Raw genomic sequence first — 13,580 nt, forward strand, 5'->3', positions numbered from 1 at the left:
AAACATAAATGTGCTATAAATCTGATGAGGTAGTGAAGTGAATACAGACTAGTACTTAAACTACTTTTTTTTTTAGTAATCATCTCTTAGTGTGCACATAAACTAGGAAATAAATAAAACATCATCTGGAAAACATCAGAGGGAAAAGGGCAATAAATTATTTTTTCATATTTTTAAGAAGGGATTATACATGATATATTCCTCTATGCCTAGAAGAAAATATGGTGATGAATGCTTCATAATAAAATGCTGAGCCATCAGAATAGAGATGTTACTTATCACTCTTAATACATAGTTACAGACAAGATGATTGTTTAAATACACTTCTTCTGTGCCTATACTGAGTTCCTCTGTCACAACTGAATCACAGAACTGGTGGGCGAATGACCTGGAGAATGATGGGCCCGACTGATTCAATTGATATCGCATAAACTGAAGCATAAGGTCTAAGTGCCAAAGGACATTGTCAACCAAGTCTTCAGGACCCAGGCAGCAGGCATCAGCCATTGCAGGGGCCACTGAGAAAGAATCGGGCAAAAGATCATCAGCGCTGCATAATATGTTGGCGCTTTATAAATACAATAAATAAATGAATAAAATAAATAGGACAGGTAACAAGGTACAGAAGATATAGTTACATGCGGCCAGATGCATTATGCACTACTGAAATTTACCATCATTACGCTATACCGGCTATGCACCAGGTTAACGTGTGCATTGCTGTGATAACGTGCATTAACCCGGTAACCGTGTGTTGCCAATGAGTTAATGGGCAGTGCTTTTGTGGTATTAGTACTGGTGAAAATGCTGTGTGCTGCCTGTGCAGGGCAACTTTATTGCCACATATAGCGCTTGAGGCCAATAGTTACACAGTTTGGTTGAACAAAAGACATCTGTCCATCAAGTTCAACCAGCAAAAAAATAAATAAAAAATGTATTCATCACTGTCCTAGACCCACACATATCCCAACTGATCCAGATGGAGGTGAAAAATCCTTATAAGGCTTGTGGTAATTAGCTTTAAAAAGGAAAAATATTCCTTCGCGACTCTATGTGGCAGTCATATAAAATTTCCTGAATAAACATTGTCGGCAATATCCTAGTATTTACAGTCAAGGATGTCCTTCAATGCAAGGAATTATCCAAGCCAACCTTCAAATGCTAACTGCACTCATATACTAACCTCTTGTTACGGTCATACAGTAGAAATAATCAAACATGGTAGGTAAAGTTCTGGAGCCTTAAATATTCTACATGAGTGTTATATCTTGGAGGGATGAACACACACAAATGTAAGGCCATGTACGCACAACTCACATGAACATACATCATGCTCTTACAATACACCTGCATCAGAAGGCATGCACAGACACTTGTGGGTTTGCACGTTGCTAAGTGGAGGCATAAGATTTTTCATGACTTCACCTAAACTTGATACTGGAAATGGCATAGACAATTTAATGCCAGGCCATGCCACAAAGAAGCATGTCAAAGAGCACCATATATCAAAGAAGATCTCTGACAAGGCCATATGGTGGTGTTACTGGAGGTCAGTGTGAAAATGCTTTAATACAGACTGTCATCTACCAGTAGATCACTAAAGACTTATGGATAGATCCCATACAGGCCACCTGAGTGATGTGCACATCATACTATGTCTATTTGACTTGATGAGCTTAGTGTGATATGCTGTTTTGAAGTTTTGTACAGCAGTGTTGAGGATTATGATGTTGCAAGGTGGGGAGACATACATTTGTGCTACTGCTGACTACAATTTTTCCAGACACTGATCACGATATTGTAAGCACGATTTTGTTACTGCATTTGGTCAAGCGCTGTTCTATTTGGTTTACTGAGGAGGGCTCTATGATATGCAACTAATTGACTGGCGGCTTGTGGTACTCACTAATGGACTCATGCTGTGCATGTACTGCTGATGTAATTTATATCTATAGGTAGATTCTACCAGGTAGATCATTTTCAATTCTTAATTTTCAAAGGAATTTTCAAAGTAGCTCACAAGCTAGTGCACCTCTGCTTTGATACAACTGTTGAATAAGTTAAAAGCCTATGTACTGTTTCTGTTTTTTGCATGTTAAAGGTGTTGATTGAAGTATTGCTATACCCGTGCAGGAAGTGGCTTTGGTTTGGAATAAACCTGTCTAGTAAATTTGTAGGGTATTTATGAGGTTTTGATTCATACTGAGCAGAGGCATTAGAATGATACTCCCCACAGTCAACAGCATGAAGTATTTGAAATCAAGGGGCCCAATGTGTTTATTTCCTGCATTTTCATGCAAACAACATATATAGCAGGCGAGAGACCATCACATGTTGAAGACTGAGATAAAATTATGTTTTTTTTTAAAACAATGAAAAAAGGGTTCTACAACAATTGATTTAGACATAAAACTATATACATACACAAAAAAAGCATTTTAAAGTACATTTTATATAATCTTAGATTTGTATATTAGATTATTATCAAATTATTGGCACCCAAAATGCATATATTAACACATCTTACTTGAAAATTTGAGTTTGGGTTTTCATAATACTTGGTCCACCAACACGCAAGACAACATTCTGGAGTTTTTTCTTCAGTGGATTAGTGAATTCAATTACTACGGTCATTTCTTTCCCAACCACCTTCTCTCCAACAGTCTAGAGTGCAAGAAAAGTAAACTTTAGAGGTGCATTGACTTTGAGCTTAATTTTACCACTTCATATAATATTTGAGCCAATAAACATCAGCAATCCCAGCATGCTTTATTACTCTGTGCATATTAATAATTGAGCTTAATACAAATTCCAAATATCATAGTCCTACTCTATATCATGAAAGTCCAAACATTTGCATAGTGGCTACTTTGTGAGGAGACGTGATCATGAGATACAGTGAGGTCTGTTTCTGTATACCTGTAGCTATATAACTCAACACACTTTTTCTCCCAAGTTTTCTCCTATGTGATATTATTATTATTTTTTATTTATAGCGCCAACATCTTCTGCAGCGCTGTACATAGTTCAAAACAAATATATACATGAGAAGTTCAAGATACTGTACAGTCATGACATTCAATAGTACAAGTTGTAGTACAAGACAAATACTATCCAATTGCAATTCAATTTTTTTTTTCTGTTATAGCACATTGTAGCTGGAAAAAACACTTTATAGTTACATTCCTACAGAAGGACTTGAAGGTTCCTAAAGCTACAATCCATTACTTAGTCTTTACAATTGCCGAAATATATTGCAAATTGTCCTGAATATGGTACAGAAATCCTAGATGGTTCATTTATTACACTTTACTATTCAGCATAAGGTATATATACTCGCATATAAGCCGACCCGCATATAAGCTGACACCCCAACTTTTACCTGAAAAACCGGGAAAAAATGATTGCACCCCATATAAGCTGGGGGTAGGAAATGCTGGCTGCCTTATTTCCCTAGTGTGTCCCAGTATAGCTAGTAAAGTGCCCAGTATGGTTAGGTAGTGCCTCAGTATAGCTAGTATAGTGCTTATAGCTAGTATAGCGCCCCATTATAGCTAGTATAGTACCCAAGTATAACTAGTATAGTGCTCAGTATAGCTAGTATAGTGCCCAGTATAGCTAGTAAAGTGCTACAGTATAGCTAGTATAGTACCCCAGTATAGCTAGTATAGTGCTCAGTATAGCTAGTATAGTGCCCAGTATAGCTAGCATAGTGCCCCAGTATAGCTAGTATCGTGCCCCAGTATAGCTAGTATAGCGCCCCATTATAGCTAGTATAGTACCCAAGTATAGCTAGTATAGTGCCCCAGTATAGCTAGTATAGCGCCCCAGTATGGGTAAGTAGTCCCCCCCGTTCCCCCGCGGCCGTTGCTGCTATTACCTGAGCCGGCGCTGCTTCTTCCATTCCCCTCTCCTGCTCGATAATTCACAGCAGCACTCTCCGTGGCTGCTGTGATCATGAGGAAGGAAACCATAGAGAGAGAGAGCGCGGCTTCCTGTAGCGGCGATGCGTATTGCCGTTACTATGGGAACCGCTCTCTCTCTATGGCTTCCTCTCTCATGATCACAGCAGCAGCGGAGAGTGCTGCTGTGAATTACCGAGCAGGAGAGGGGAATAGAAGAAGCGGCGCCGGCTCAGGTAATAGCAGCGGCGGCTGCGGGGGGAGAGGGAGAGCGCGGGGGGGGGGGGGGGGGGGGTGCAGGTACATGACTCGCATACAAGCCGACCCCCAACTTTTGACTCACTTTTTGGGGGTCAAAAATTCGGCTTGTATGCGAGCATATACGGTACTCCTACAAGTCTGCCAAGCCACAAGAATATTGCATTATGGGAACATCATGCTAACTCAGTCTTGACCCAAACATTTGCTATACCTTTCCTTGGAACATAATCAAACCTGAATATAACCAAAGCAGGATCACCCGCAAAGCAACCTAGGCAACTGCCTGAGGCCTTGTGGGCATTAAGGGGCCAAGCTGCCACTTTCTCTGACCACATTTCCACCTCAATTTACCGAAAAAGACTATAGGAGTAAGCACTAAGGGCCTGATTCACAAAGCGGTGATAACTCAGTTATCACGCCTAAAAGACTTTAGGCGTGATAACCTTTGCACCGCTGAGTTAGCACCGCTTTGTGCTGGTTATCGCGTGCAAAGTCAAGTTTTGTGCGCGCAATCGCGCAATTCCGCGCGCAGCGCCCATAGGGTTTAATGGGCGCATCGCGATAAAGTGATAAAGGGCTTTTCATAGGCGTGCAAACACTTTGCACCGCTTTGTGAATCAGGCCCTAAGTACTAGTACCTTGCCTTAGGCTCCATTTCATCTTAAAGGATACATTAGCTGAATGCAGCCACATTTCCCACTGTCATCCAGTCCTTTGCCATCACCTCTGTAACAGGGGTCGACCGGTTAGCAGCTTCTGTACATGAGCAGTTGTGCACACGTGCCGCTTGCAATTGTGCTTAGAACGGGAGCATTCTGCTGGGTCACCGGCCATTATGGTGATGACAGCAGAAGATTGGATTACAGCAGAACTGCAGCGAGGAACGCAGAGACATCTATGGGCTGGAAGAAGCCCCAGGTAAGTAAAACTTTATATGCTGCATTCAGTTCCCATCCAGTATCCTTTAATCTTTTTCTGGTCTGTACTGCACTACAGAGTCCACTGACCCTCTTCAGCAGGGCAGGTTCTAGTAGCAATGGGGCCCCAGGGCAAATCTAGCCTGGATGCCCCCAACAGACACCCTATGACCAAAAAGTGGCATAGGTGCCCTTTGCTGCAGCCAAATTTCCCTCCTGGGCCGCTGAGTCAGCTGCTGACCCTCCCTCCCAAACTGTGCTACATGGGGCTCCTCTCCTCTGCAGAGGCCCCAGGCCCCAGGGAGCAACAGATAAGATAAGGAGACATCTTGGGGCCCCTACAGGCTTTGGGGCCCTGGGGCAATTGCCCCCTTTGCCTCTATAGTAGCACCAGCCCTGCACTTCAGAATCCTCTCTTGACTGTACTAAAGTCATATAAACAATACTTTGGCAGTATTTTTGTGTACCCTTGTGTATCCTTGTGTAACCAGTCACCTATCAGCTGCTGCAAATCTTGGGTGGATGATGATGTGAGATGTACTGTAGATAGGAGGATTAACTTACAGTAACTGCAGGTGTAAAAAGGCAAAACGTATTAGCTGTTCTAAGAACAGGGATGGCTCTGGTGAACAGCTTTCATTAAAGAAAAACAAGGAGCAATAAGAGTGACCTTGGAGTTGCTTTTATTTGCTGCCGATTACAACGTAGTTTAAAAGTATGCCAAAGCGTGGAGAAACAAACATGTCCTAGAAACTTGGCAGTGAGTCACAGCTAAAGTGACAATGAAGTTGAGTCTGTTAAATCTTACAGCTGGCCTGGGATCCCACACACCATTAGGTATGAGAACACCTTGGTTGTCTAGCAAATAAAGTTGAAATACCTTGAGAATTTAGTAATTGAGTCATTATTGTTTAGTATTTCTTTCAAAATCTGCACATAAATGATTGCAGGTCACTGCACCTCAGTGGATGGTCGATTAATTACTGCTAACATTACATTTATATTATGTATGAGCTGGTAAGATAACATTCAACTCAACTTATTATGTGACATGGTCAACTGAACTTATTGGCTCTCTTACCACAGTGCAGTAGTTTTCCATGGTGCTGAATGTGTACAGTTTCAATGAAAGAACAAGCTGTACTGGACCCTCCCTCCTAGCCCAGCTCAGGACAAACTACTGCACGTGTGCTGTATCCGGCCCGCTTGCACTGTTACTCCGCTTGCACAGGCAGCTGGATTCCTCTTCTCCCTCCCCCATTGGCTGCCAGCATGTAATACACTGGGACGTCTCACCATTGTGTCATGTGAAGCCCTGTTGCCATGGAGATGAGACACTGGATTTGGCAATCAGGTGAGTTTTAAGTTCCCCTCTTTCTAGAATAATGTGAATTTATCGATAACTGATTGTTCCATAAAAAGCCATTGGATTTTGAGTGATTTGATGTAAATGACGGCAGAACACTGCAGCCAACATGCTAAACAGTCATTAACCAATAGGCTTGTTAAAGGATGTAGGGTGTGGGTGAAGTGTCATAGACTTTGCTGAAACATAATTTAAAAATCGTCCATAACGCTGTAAATACTGCTGACAATGAACGATTCTCTGCCAAAGTGATCCGTCATGTGGGTCACTTAAACTGCCCGAGCAATGTCGTGGATTGTTCATTAGTCGTTCAGTTAAGATGTGGTTTATGTTTTAAATTTTAAACACATTCTTAACAATGAGTCGTTCATTTATAGCAATTTTTGCTCCAAGTGTGGCTTAACCTCCCTGCCGGTTATCCCGAGCTCAGCTCGGGGTAACCTGCCGCGGAGGATTCCTCAGGCCCTGCTGGGCCGATTTGCATAATTTTTTTTTTGTTACACGCAGCTAGCACTTTGCTAGCTGCGTGTAACTTACGATCGCCGCCGCTCCCCGCCGATTCGCCGCAACCCGCCGCGACAGAGGGTGTCCCCCCCCCCCGAGACCCGTGCGCTGCCTGGCCAATCAGTGCCAGGCAGCGTCGAGGGGTGGTTCGGGACTCCCTCTGACGTCACGACGTCGATGACGTCGGTGACGTCATTGCGCCCGTCGCCATGGCGACGGGGGAAGCCCTCCTGGAAATCCCGTTCAGAACGGGATTTCCGGATGGGTATATGCGCCGGCGGCGATCGGCGCATTCGGGGGGACGCCGCAGGGAGGGGGGAAGCATGTAGCTAGCGCTAGGCTAGCTACATGCTAAAAAAAAAAAAATAATGCGAAAAAACACCCTCCCTGCCGTGCGCAGCATTTTTTTATAACGGCAGGGAGGTTAACTGTGCTGTTGAGCGACAGACCTGCCCACCAGCCTTACCATTTAACCTACATTACATTCCTTGGGGGATTTCACATTGTAAATGTAAAATTATAAACATGCTGCAGTAATTGTGTCATGTTGATGTAAGTAAAACACGCATCTGTTTTTGTTTTTCTTGTAAGTGCAATTCCAAGAGGTAAATACTTCACCCACTTAAAGAGCCACAGAAGCAAAAAAACAAAACAAAACTATCATATAATGAATTGGTTGTGTAGTGTTGATAATTGCTAGAACATTAGTAGCAAAGAAAATAGTCTCATATTTTTCTTTTCAGTTATATAGTGATTTTTTTATAACATTGCATCATTCTCTAATATTTGCAGTTTACACACTACTCAGCATTTTAAATGTTTTTACAGAGCAGGCTGTGAACTATTGACCTGTCTTCTGGAGAGAAAAATAAAATACAGTGACTGACAGTTGAGATAACAAGCTTCAGAAGACAGAGCTTTCTGCGACTTTGTAAGTCGTGGAGCTCAATGGCTCTTTTTCATAGATAACTGGAGTTTCTTAACTCTTCCTGTACTGTAAACAATATTAGACTTATGTCTCTGCTCCTAATGTTTTATTTCTTAGCTTTACTACACATAGGGCTCGATTCACAAAGCGGTGCTAACCCAGTTAGCATGCCTAAAAGACTTTAGGCATGATAACCATTGCACCATGCTGGTGAAAAGCCAGTTTAGGTGTGATAAGTTTAGGCATGATAAGTTTAGGTGTGATAAGTTTAGGCATGATAAGTTTAGATAAGTTTAGATCGCTTGCAAAGTCCCGCACGCACAGCAGCGCCATTAAACTTTATACGAAGTGCACCAGACTTTACTAGCGTAAAACTTTTGATCAGCTGTGCACTGCGGTGCTAACGCAGTTGGCGCTTAAACTTACCATGCCTAAACTTATCACACCTAAACTTATCATGCCTAAACTTATCACACCTAAACTTATCACACCTAAACTTATCATGCCTAAACTGAGTTTAGGCATGATAAAGGGCTTTTCACCAGCGTGCTAACTGTTAGCACCGCTTTGTGAATCAGGCCCCTACAAATCATTCTATATTTTTTTTTCACTTCAGTGTCTCTTTAAGCACTTATTGTGTGCTTAGAATTTGTAATTGTATGTATATGTATGTATATAGTTGCAACCGTAAACCTTTCTGCATCTGATACACAGCTGACAAATAAATGCACCAACAATGAGTCTCAATAAAGACAAGCTGATTCTAGTAAATAATCAGATGTATAGGTAACATATCTTCTAGAAATAATTGAAATAAAAATGTATTCTGTAAGCTAGCCATACATACAATGAAAGAGAAACTGTCAAGTACAATCAATGTTTCCTGACAAGGAGCCCAACATACATATGCAATGAGCAAAATAATATTGTTTTCCACATACACATATATGTAAGTGAAATGCCAAATAGAGCATTTGTAGAATATTAACATACACTAGCTTCTCAGTGCATGCATTTTTTTACTTTTGTGTTTCAAATACCATGATGATATTGTTAACTGGACTGTTTTTTTCTGTGTCGCTTCTTGAAATTTGCTCATAAGCAAATTTGGTTGATTTTGCATCACTCAGAATTTTACAGTTTTTTCTAAGTTCATTTTGCCAAAAATAGGTAGAGAATTTTGGATGGTGTACTGCCATCCTAAAAGGAACTTTTTGTATAAATGGGGAAGGATATCCTAGAATTATCAATGAACCATGCTTGTCTCTCAGGTTGCTCTAATAATGATTTCCATAATCATAATCCTCCTAGCCCCAGGCTGCTTACCCAGATTTTTTTTTTCAAATTTAGTTTAGGGCAATAAATATTGATTAATGAGGTAATAAGTGCTAGAGTTTTCAACAAGGTAATTTTTGCATCGAAAAATTTGCATTATTCTCTGACTCAAAAGTTAAAGAAAACCTGAACTGAAAATAAAAAGTCAAAATAACCATACACAGGTCATACTTACCTCCCATGTAGTCTACTCCTCAATCTCTTGCTCTTCTCCTGCATCCCATTTCTCCACTGTGATCAATGGAATTCTCCGTCCTCCATTTTAAAAATGGCCATTACCCCATAACAGCTTCCTGGTCAGCACACTGTTAAACTGTAATATCACCCACCTGAGTTGTAACTGACAGTTGCTGATATATAACTGACAGCAACTGGTATATTTCAGTTCTGACAAAATATTGTCAGAACTGGAAGGGATCACTGTAAGAAGAAAATGGTGAGCTTCTGAGAGGAACTGACGGTGAAGTTAGTATGTAATCTTCATTTGCAGGTACATCATGTGGTTATTTTAAATAATTTTACTCGCTTCAGGTTCCCTTTAAACAACAAATATAATGGAATTTTTGATATATTCATATTTTCACAAAAAAATAAGAACTTTCTTGAAAAAAAAATGTTTCATGCCCAATGACTTCAATTCTCTTCGTGTAAATGTATTTTTGTGTGAAAGCCACTACATTTTGGCATATATACTGATTTGTGTGAAAATGTGTTTTCTTATGCCTATATATTTTCCCGAATATTCTCATTTGTGCAAATTTTTTTTATTTTCGTGAAAATGATGGCAAAACAAAAATGGCCATATTTAACCTTCACCAGATTTGAAAAATTAGAGTTTGGGGATTAGGATAAGTAGAATTGGGGTAAACAGGTTGGGATTGAAAAACCTTAACTGATCTAATTGCTCAGAATCTGTCCTGATTTTGTGAAATCAGCAATGTCACTGCAAGTTTTAGTTTAACCTCCTTAGCGGTAACCCCGTGCTGGACACGGGGTAAGCCGCCGGAGGGTGCCGCTCAGGCTCTGCTGGGCCGATTTACATAATCTTTTTTTGCTGGACGCAGCTAGCACTTTGCTAGCTGCGCCAGCACTCTGATCGCCGCCGGCCCCCGCCCGATCGCTGCTATCTGTTGCGGCTCGCGCGCCCCCCCCCAGACCCCGTGCGCTGCCTGGCCAATCAGTGCCAGGCAGCGCCGAGGGGTGGATCGGGACTCCCAATGACGTCCCGACGTTGCCCTGGGCTCGCTACATGATTTAAAAAAAATAAAAAATAAAAAAAACTGCTGCGTTGCCCCCTGGCGGAATTTTTCATACCGCCAGGGGGGTTAATAAATGTAGGTGCTTAGTTCTGTATATTAGTTACCATTGTTTAGTGTATGTGAAATTTTATTTCTAGGCTCGGAACTAAAAAGTAACTCCAGTCAAATAGAAGTATTTAATCTGGCCAAAATCAAAATGCTTGGTTTAATTGTAATGTTTATTTACTAGTATGATAATTCTCTAAAAACTACTGTTCACAATTCCTCTGAACCTAGTCTTTCCACGGTTTCTAAATGAGCAGGTCAGAAAAATGCATTGTACATTTTTCTTTATCTGCATACTGTGTGTACGCAATGCCCTTGTGAAGGCAACTGTGTCCGCCTTCACCTTTTCTGGTCCATGCAGCAACACCCACCCACACTTGTGGCCTGACACAACAGGCTGGAGAGGCACTTATATCATGCAGTTGAAGGAGACTAAAGAAGAGGAGGTTTTTTTTTCTTGCTGTCTGCTACATATCTTGAATTAACTTTACAGATTGGTTTTTAAAAAAAATTACCATTGGTTACATGGCCAGAATTTTGTATATAAAAAATTATATTTTGGCCAAAAATGGACTGGGAGGTTATAAAGCTGAGGAAATTGACTTGCTGGCCAAGCAGCAGTAATCATGTGTTGCTGCTCACAGTGAAGCCATGCTACAGGTTTCTATTGGGAGTGATAACACAGGGTTCTGCTGCTTGGCCCAGCAGGTGGATTTCCTCAGGTTTTGCACCTCCTAGTCCTATACTGCTGATGACAGATGTACACTCTTCACTTTGTTGGGGATAGGAGGGCAAATGTGCACAAAAACATGAAGTATATAAAAAAAATAAAGTTCCAATGTTTAACCCTTTAGCAGCCACATACAGTATAGTAAAACTATGTGTGCGCTGTAGGGCCACCTTTTTTTCTGCCGCTGGGGAAGTGTGCCTTTCCCAGCCTGGCAGATTATGCAGACAGCTGCAGGGAGCTGTCAAATTTACCTGTCTGGAAACTGGATTGGCCTCTCCTCTTCCTCCACCAGTGGCGTTGCACTCCCGGCATCCTCTTTTGAGCCCTGGTCACATGATATGACGTGATCGGAAACCCAGAGGATGGTGTCAGCATTTCAGCACCACTTGGTTCTGGAAGAGGGCTGATGTCAGCATTGAAGTACTACGGGTGGAGTAAGAGAAGAAGAAGAGGAAAGCTGATCCAGCCATCTGGAACAGGTAACTATGACAGCTCCCTGCGCCCAATCTACATTAGGCAGCACAATTAGTTTAGCTGGCAGCGAATGCCCTGGCCTGCATTATCTTACATGAGATAACATGGGTGGGGCGGCTTAAAGCTTAAATATATACTAGTAAATGTTTTGCATGTTGGGCATTGTACAGTTTGGCCTCGATTCATAAAAGCAGTGTAGTAAAAAAAATCTGGGAGGGAAAATACAGCACTCGGTATTTTCCCAGTCTGTGTGCTAATTCAGAAAGATTTTCCCAGCTGCCTTTGAAGTTCGGTATATTACCACAGCCCATTGAGCGGTAGAGCAGAAGTGTGTCTATATTTCTCTTTTGCGCTGCACAGATGACTCACACAAATGGCTCCCTGCACAGCCACAGATGACTCACACAGATGGCTCCCTGCACAGCCACAGATGACTCACACAGATGGCTCCCTGCACAGCCACAGATGACTCACACAGACAGCTCCCTGTACAGCCATAGATGACTCACACAGACGGCTCCCTGCACAACCATAGATGACTCACACAGACGGCTCCCTGCACAGCCACAGATGACTCACACAGACGGCTCCCTGCACAGCCACAGATGACTCACACAGACGGCTCCCTGCACAGCCACAGATGACTCACACAGACAGCTCCCTACACAGCCATTGATGACTCACCCAGACGGCTCTCTTCACAGCCATAGATGACTAACACAGACGGCTCCCTGCACAGCCATAGATGACTCACCCAGACGGCTCTCTGCACAGCCATAGATGACTAACACAGACGGCTCCCTGCACAGCCACAGATGACTCACACAGACGGCTCCCTGCACAGCCACAGATGACTCACACAGACGGCTCCCTGCACAGCCACAGATGACTCACACAGACAGCTCCCTGCACAGCCATAGATGACTCACACAGACGCTTCCTGCATAGCCACAGATGACTCACACAGACTTTGGCTCCCTGCACTTTGCATTGTTAAGACCTCACCAGAGGTGTCGGTAATTATTGTCCGGCTTACCGCTTGTTGAAGGCTTTATGAATTGACGTTTGCTGACAATTTACTGACATGTGTTAGAGGTAACTACAGCCAAGTCGGTAATTTATCTCCCTGGTCGGTAATTGCAGCTTTTCATGCGGAAACAGCTTTTATGAATGGACACTTTGCTAAGTCATGCGGTAATGCTTTATGAATTGAGGCCTTTGTAGGATAGATTTCAGTGGTGAAGATAAGTACGGACATGGGTATGGGCAAGTCTGAGAAATAGTAGGAAGGAGTATTGATATTGTTTACAGCAGTAACTGTAAATGGAAGGAGAGGTGGTGAAAATTATTAAAGAAAGCATTAGTGTTAAATGAAATGTTTTTCTTCTGACTGACTCAAAGTCAGAGCCGGGACAAGGCAGAGGCTGGACAGGCTGCAGCCTCTGAGCGATTCTCCTAGAGGGCGCATTCCTCTTCACTCTCCCCGCCCAACCCATTCATTTGCCTTCTCCCCTCCTGCTTTACAATCTCCCCCACTAAACTAATCTCCCCGCCCGAGTCCCCTGATATCCCCCTCCTCCTGTCTGACAAAGAGCACTCCCATGCTGTAACAGCCGTGCTGTCATCAAAGAGATGACAGGCACGGCTGTGTGCATTAGGTTGCTAGGCAACAGCAGGAAGCCGACTTCTGCTATAACGGAACTGGCTGTTGGCTTCCTGCAGAGTTGCCTGTGTGTTATTGCAGGTGTCAGATAGCTGGACTGGACGGGGGAGGCCCTCCCTCAGGCAGTAGTGAATGCTGCCCTGGATGACAAAGGACAGATAAAGACCAGCTGGGATGAAGCAGGTATGGTGGGGGA

The 13,580-nt window shown here is 42.7% G+C and overlaps 1 protein-coding gene and 1 long non-coding RNA gene across 5 annotated transcripts in view; one reads left to right on the forward strand and one right to left on the reverse strand.

Annotated features, from left to right (window-relative positions):
- Window positions 1-13,580, reverse strand: part of F13A1 (coagulation factor XIII A chain) — a 215,955-nt gene that overhangs the window by 20,772 nt on the left and 181,603 nt on the right. Inside the window, exon 14 of the mRNA XM_068236848.1 lies at window positions 2,528-2,664. Coding sequence (XP_068092949.1) covers window positions 2,528-2,664 — 137 coding nt within the window. The remainder of the gene's footprint in view (window positions 1-2,527; window positions 2,665-13,580) is intronic.
- Window positions 6,216-13,580, forward strand: part of LOC137518684 (uncharacterized) — a 95,880-nt gene continuing 88,515 nt past the window's right edge. For 3 of the 4 annotated variants that reach the window (XR_011020869.1, XR_011020871.1, XR_011020872.1), the window contains exon 1: window positions 6,216-6,434. This is a non-coding gene — a long non-coding RNA (uncharacterized lncRNA). Of the gene's footprint in view, window positions 6,435-13,455; window positions 13,568-13,580 lie in introns of those variants that run through there. The other variant, XR_011020870.1, reaches the window with a different exon arrangement.

The sequence above is a fragment of the Hyperolius riggenbachi genome, chromosome 5, assembly GCF_040937935.1.
Source record: "Hyperolius riggenbachi isolate aHypRig1 chromosome 5, aHypRig1.pri, whole genome shotgun sequence".
NCBI lineage: Eukaryota > Metazoa > Chordata > Amphibia > Anura > Hyperoliidae > Hyperolius > Hyperolius riggenbachi.